Genomic DNA, 6,870 nt, shown 5'->3' on the forward strand with positions numbered 1-6,870 from the left:
CTCTGACAACAGAGTTGAGCTGCACCCATTGCTGCCATTTGGTTTCAAACCAGTTTTACCATAACCTGAGTATGATAGGGCAAGTATGCTGGGAAGAGACGTGAAGAAAGAAAGTGAATGTTCTGGGAGGACTGGGTTTCTTCCACGTTTTGACTAGGAGTATCTCCAGTGCAAGTACCGTTTCTTCCAGCTGGGATCTTACATCTTGTCCTTACATCTTCATGCTGCTACAGAACAAAGAACTGTAGCTCATGCAGAGAGAATGGTAATCTCCAGAATAAAAAAAATGGCTGGCATATTTTTCCTGTCATCTCTTATCACTGGTGATCTTGTAGGTGACCTACGTAAGTTTCTTCTTGGAAAGCTAGGCATTGATCCAAATAAGGAGTGGCCCTAATCCAAGTAGCACAGCTCATTCAGGCAAGTGGAAAGATTACACATCCATCGCAAACCTCTGTGCTCTGCTGTGGTTCATTTGGCAATCCACTGAAGTCTGGAAAGTTTTGCCAACTTACACTGACAAAAGTCTTTTTCTTAGTCCAGACAATGTTAGACAGCTCATGTGGCAGTTACTTCCAAGCACTCAATGGAAGATGTTTTCTTTTTTCAGGCTAGTATGGTCCCAATGGAGGAAAAGCTGAACCAAGCGCAGATGGAAGTGCAGCAGCTCAAGAGCTCTGTCAGGAACTATGAAGGGTTGGTTGAAACCTACAAGTCACAGGTAGGCATCTTATCCAAACCTTCAGCCCTTGCAGAAACATGTTTTCTCCCTTCACTGTTGTGGCTTATTCTGTAATGCCTTAACCCTTTGCTTGCTCTTGGAGGATGTTGCAGTTTCATATGGGTTTGGTTCTTTTGTCTCTATTAGCCTTACTTTTTCTCAAATGGCAGCATCCAGACTGCCATGTGCTGTATGCCAGAGTGGAAGACTTGGCTTCTTCACTATGTGCTGATAACTTGGTCATTAGGGAGAGCTGACTCCCACAGCACAGATCTTGATTAATGGAAAACAAAAGACTGGTTTTAATTATTTCACTTTTCCCTGCTTCTTTTCAAAAGGTAAAGGACAATAGTGAGATGCTTTCTTCTGCCTTTTAGCGTGGCAAGTACTGTTCCTTGGCTGCTTTTTTGGGGTGATTTCAGATACTGTGGTAGTAAGAGGATAAGGCAAGAGGGGAGAACATTTGATGGAAAGCCCAAATGATCCAGGTGGCAGAAGCAGAAAGTGAACTTCCAAATACAGTGCTGGGGTGGTGGCTAGTGTGGCAAGAAACTTGTTGCTGATCCTTGAGCAGTTTTAATTACTCCAAAGCATTGCACGTTTGTTGAAAAGTATATATAACAAATAAAGTATGTGGGGTTTTTTGAATGTCCAGGTGTTGAAGACCCAAATGGAAGCAGATGATGTGGCAGCAAAACTGGAGAAGTGTGATAAAGAGAACAAGACACTAAAGGATGAAATGAACAAGGAGATTGAACTGGTAACTATTCCTCTAAAGACTGATATGTTGTAGACATTCATGGATCTTAATGTTCTGAATGTAGTGAAAAATAGCTGTGAATAGGAAATAAAAGGCTTATCTTGAGTTTGCCTTTTCCATTAGTTTTTCTCAGGACTTGTTCATTCTGCAAAAGTTATTGAACATTTAGCAGCTTCTTTTTGAAGCTTGTAAATAGGGTGTTCTTCAGAGGTATTTAAATTGCTTAGTGTGTCTTTTGCTGCAGAAATAGTGGTTTAGAACAGTGGACTAGGTAGGTTACGCCATTGTCTGATGTAGAACAGCTGTCCTCGAAAAAGAGCTTGTACTTCTAGTAGGATTGAAGGCCAGGATCCAAAATACTCGCTCATTCTCACTCCATTCATAGGGAATGCCAGATCCCAAGAGAAAGCCTTTCAGAGTAGGAGAAGACCTTAGGCTTTGAACTCCAACACTGGCCAAATATCCACACAGTGTCGTCATGGTTGCAGACTAACAAAGCTTCATTGAAGTCGAGAAATTTTTTAGTCTTGACCTTATGAACATTTGAAAATTCCTCATGTTCTCTTCTTTGATTATAGGCACGTAAGCAGTTCCAGAGCCAGCTTGCTGAACTGGAAAAGCTGCCCGAGATCCTAAAGATCACAGAGACACAGCTAGCAGAATGTCAGGACCAGCTTCAGAGTTATGAGAAGAAGAATGTGGACCTGTCTGCCATGATTGCAGATCTTCGTCAGCTGGTAAGGGACTGGCAGAAAGTACCTGAAGCACAGCAATCCACAAGTCTGAGACCAATATGAGTTTCTAATCACAGGAAGGTTCAAACTTCGTCTCTGTTCTTGTCTCTTTTTGAAAAGATTAAACGTGCACTGCAAAATAAAGGTGTGTGCCATGTCTTTGTGCAAGAAGTTAGTGGCGTAGCTAGTAGCATTCCTTACTATTTGAAAGATTTCTCATCCCTTGGTGCAGAACTGTATTGGGACTTGAATAGCAGCAGTGATCACGCTTGCTAATGCCAACACTCACTTCTGTTACTTCCATCATCTTGTCAGCCTTCCCTCCTGTGGTTTTCTACTGATCGTGCTGTCCCAACCTTGTTTTCTCACCCTGATTTCAGGTTGTTTTCCCAGTCCCTGTTTTTCGTCCCCAGAAGGACTGCATAGGTATTGCAGGACAATTGTAGACAGGCATGACTTCTACAACCGTGCCTCAGGACACAGCAAATGATTTTGCAGTCTGACTGCTTTACTCTGATTGGCTTGGAATTATAAACCTTCCTGGTATTTCAGGCTCTAAGGCCTTTGTGGGCTGCTGTCATGTTTATGGCTGCTTTTAATGTGTGTGCTTCGCTGTGCTTACAGATGGCTGCTCTGCATGCAAGCATTTATGGACCTGGCTTTTCATTTGCAGTATGGAAGAATTTTCTCATACCTTTCCAAACATTAACCGGAAGCACCAGCAAAATGGATCTTTGGTGCTTTGCTTTTCTATCCACTGTTCCTTTTCCTGGGGCTCTCCAAAAGTTATGAATTGAGCATGTTTCTTTCTGGAGAGCTGCATACATTTTAGGTCGTTGGTCATGTGTGTGTAGTAACTACTCTGTAAAGTAATTACTTACTGTAATTTTTAGATTGAGCTCCAGGGGGACAAAATGGAGATGACAAGAGAGAGGTATCAGTCTGCCCAGGAGGAGAAAAAGCAGCTCACCTTGAAGGTGGAGGAGCTAGAAAGGTTAGAAATACTAGGCTCTCTTGCTCTCTTAACCTTCCATTTCCATCTTCTTCCCATTGTTTTTTCAGGGGATTGAAACAGCTTCAGTTTTGTTCCAGTCCCCCACGTGTCTCCAGGATTCTGTGCATTTGCTTATCCCACAAGGATCTCTAATCAGTAGCTGTCCACTGGAGAGGGAGTTAGAGGTTTTTGCAGCACCTTTTTTGAATGTTGTTAGAAAGGATGATGGCTTACACAGCAGATAAACCAGCTCCTTGTCCAATCTAGCTTGACAATTTTGAGGTTACTACATATTGCAATGTTTTTGCCCATGTTTATAAATTCCTTTTAGTGACAATGTCTGGGAAAATGCAGGTATGTGGACACTCTGTAAGTCCTTCAGTCTTTGAAATTTTGATTTGAGAAATGGAGAAGTGTTTCTTGGGGCTCTCACCTTTCAAGGAGGAATAGAATCAATTCCCAGACTAGTCAGGACATGACAAAAAGGCAGACTGAAACATACTCCATTTAAAATGAATAGGTTTCCTTCCCTTATTGTCTTAACCTAGAAAACTAGAGACAACGAGCGCCCAGAACATAGAATTCCTTCAGGTCATAGCAAAACGTGAGGAGTCGATCCACCAGTGTCAGTTGCGGTTAGAGGAGAAGACCCGTGAATGTAGCTCCTTGGCACGTCAGCTGGAGATGGCCATTGAGGATGCCAAAAGACAAGTAAGTAATTTCTCATGTTTGTGAATTTTCCCAAAACTACGCAGACTGTAAAAGGGGAATAGTGAGAATGCTGGAGATACCTCCTCAGCCTATGACCAAATTAATGAAAATCATCATGTTCAGTGAAATAATAAAATAAAATGTGCTGGTACTGTTTGTCAGCACTTAAACCATTGAAAAACTGAACACCGTGCTCCGGTTTGCAACAGAAGAGAGGAAAGCACAAGACTGAGCTGCTGCTTACGTATGAGAATGTGTCCAATTAAACTTTATGGGGCTTTTGTGGGCAATGGGGTACGGAAAAATCATTCTTCCATAGACCACCCTTTAACAAAGTTGTTGTTCTGTTGTTACACGCAGGTGGAACAAACTCGAGAACGAGCAAAGTCTAGAGAGAGGGCAGCCCAGTCCAAGATGTTGGATTTGGAGACCCAGCTGAGTAGGAATAAAACAGAGCTGAACCAGTTGCGTCGGAGCAAAGACGATGTGAGTGACTAGCAAGGGATACTCTGGCTGTGCTGGTGTGTCCTGGCAGCAACTGGAGTCCGTAAACCAAGGTCCTGTGGATTGCTGCAAAAGTCATGCAGAGCTGTGTCTGAACGTGACATGCTGTTATATGTGTCCGTGACAGATGTGTGATATGACAAGTCTATTATGTCACTAATTCAGGAATGCAGACTCTCATTTGCTTCTTTCTTATAGCAACGATCTGAATGAACTTGCTCTAAACTTACATGTGTGTAAGAAAAGAATCAGACCTTTCTTATGTTCAAATGAGGTTTGCACCAGATATCATGGACAGATTTCAACTTCATTTACTGTGCTTGGTTATCTGAGAGAGAATGCAATTTCTCTTCTAGAGGAAAGGATTTCTTCTAGAAGAAAGAAGGGGAATCTTTCATGATGTCCTATTTACCTTGCTTGTTTTACTTGGAATTGGGTGGCACATGGATCAGGTCAAGTTGCTTTTCAGAAAAGAGTGTGTTTAATTCCCCATAACTATAGCTAATCAGTTTTAAAAGCTCAACTGATTAGCTGTGTCGTCTCTTGTTTTTATCAGCGGGTTGCTGAATGGAGTTGGAAATGGGCAGAACAAATTATAAATATCATAGCACCATCTATGGTAACGTCATCTACTGCTGTGCTCATTCTTGCTATCCTCAGCACTTTTGGGGAACAGTTTAAGTTTAACGTGAATAGGATGAACGTTGCTGTCTTTCACAGTGTTTTGTGCTTCTTTATGTAGGCAGAGCGCCGGTATGAAAGCCGCCTACAAGATTTAAAGGATCGGTTGGAGCAGTCGGAGAGCACCAACCGCAGCATGCAAAACTATGTCCAGTTCCTCAAGTCTTCCTATGCCAACGTATTTGGAGAAAGTGCCTTGCTGGGCTCACCCAGCCGCTCTCGTTCTTCTCCATGAGGACAATGCTCTCCCCGCACGTCTGCTTCTATGCACAAAAGGAGCCCTATTTCAAAGCCATATGTTATTTAGAAAATAGGTTGGCATTCCAGGGTGGCTATCAGGAGACGTTTTCCTCTTTTCCTTGCAGCACGAAATGATAAAATGATGGTGGCATGAGTCCTAAGTGTAGGGTATCAGCAATATCAGTTTGGTGTTGGAGGTTGGTGTTACACCATAAACTGTGCCCCAAAACCGGATGGTTTTGCATATGATGGAAAAGGTCCTTTTCATCCTGTAAGGTCCTGATGGTTTCAGCTCTTAAAACCTGTCAGTGGTTTATTGAGCATGTTAATGTTTATAAGAGCTCTCTTCCTTTTCGTGTTTCTTTTTTTATTCTGTTTCTTTGTTGTGGAGATCATGTGGGGTTTTTTGCTTGTGGGTTTTTTAAAATATTTTTTAAACCGTTGAACATTGTATTGACATATTGGATGATAGGATGGTGGGAGAGGGTCCACCCACCAGAAGTGTGAAGCTGAAAATAACTTCAGTGCCTGGGCTCTACACTTACATGAGATTATCTCCTGAACAACCACAGTGTTCGTAAAGAGTTTTGTACCAGAAATAATGATTTTGGTTTTTTGGTTTTTACATGATTCTTACATACTCTCTGATCCTCACCTTTTTTTCCAAGTGTGATGCTAATGTTGCTTTACTCCTCTCACCCTGATTTCCTGATCCTGAATATCCCCAGGACTGAGTCCAAACCACCTGAATTCAAAGGAAAGATTGTAGTTTAACCTCAGTGGCACTTCAGTCGGGGTCTTGGTGTGAATGCCACGTGAGTTCAGGGTGTGCGTGAAATACTGATTTGGTCTTAAGCCAGTTAAAGAGCAGCTATGGATACTTAACTTCTTCATTGAACCAGCCTGCACGTTCTCCTGGAAAATCAGGTCTTCAGTGTGTTGAGTCCCTAAAACTCATGTGCTCTCTCATGCCCTATTCTTTCCATAAATGATTCTTATGGGGGCAAAAATTAACATTGTTTTTATTTTTATCTCTTTTGTATCCTATTTATGTGCGATGTGGTCATTGGGCAGTATTTGTCATAAGGGTTTTCTGAGTTAATCATTTTTTGAGAGTTCTGTAATTGTGTGTGTGTTTTTAACACTTTAAAAACCCTAAAGGTGCTATGGTAAAACAAACAATAAACTACCTTTTAATTGGTTATGTTGGGGATTTCCTCTTCATTGTGCTGAATCCAGGGTCTTCTGGCCCTTATTTTGGAAAAACAGCCACAGATAGGGCAGTCGGTGCAGGCAACGACGTTCCAGGCCCTTTCCATGTGCTACGGGTGGGGGCCTCTCCCTGCCCCTGCAACCCAGGGTCAATGCCGCAGTGCAGGCTGGCCTCCAGCCCTCCCTCCCGGGGCTCCAAAATAAGGGGAAAAGCGGCGAAGTCGCCGGTGTTTCACGGCCGTGCCCCTTTCCTCGCCGCGGTGCCCTCGGCGGGACTCGAACCCGCGGACCTCCAGCTCGGCGGGAAGGGGCA

General features: G+C 42.9%; 1 protein-coding gene across 1 annotated transcript; it reads left to right on the forward strand.

The window, feature by feature from the left end:
- Nucleotides 1-610: 610 nt before the first annotated feature.
- On the forward strand, nt 611-5,496 carry LOC104072220 (outer dense fiber protein 2; the record flags this gene model as incomplete). The annotated part of the gene is made up of 7 exons (XM_009586371.1): nt 611-721; nt 1,377-1,481; nt 2,060-2,218; nt 3,109-3,209; nt 3,758-3,920; nt 4,281-4,406; nt 5,167-5,496. Coding segments are annotated over 7 exons (939 nt in total), but the record flags the coding sequence as incomplete, so codon positions are not given.
- Between the last annotated feature and the right edge of the window lie 1,374 nt (nt 5,497-6,870).

The sequence above is a fragment of the Fulmarus glacialis genome, unplaced genomic scaffold (genome assembly GCF_000690835.1).
Source record: "Fulmarus glacialis isolate BGI_N327 unplaced genomic scaffold, ASM69083v1 C14242647, whole genome shotgun sequence".
NCBI lineage: Eukaryota > Metazoa > Chordata > Aves > Procellariiformes > Procellariidae > Fulmarus > Fulmarus glacialis.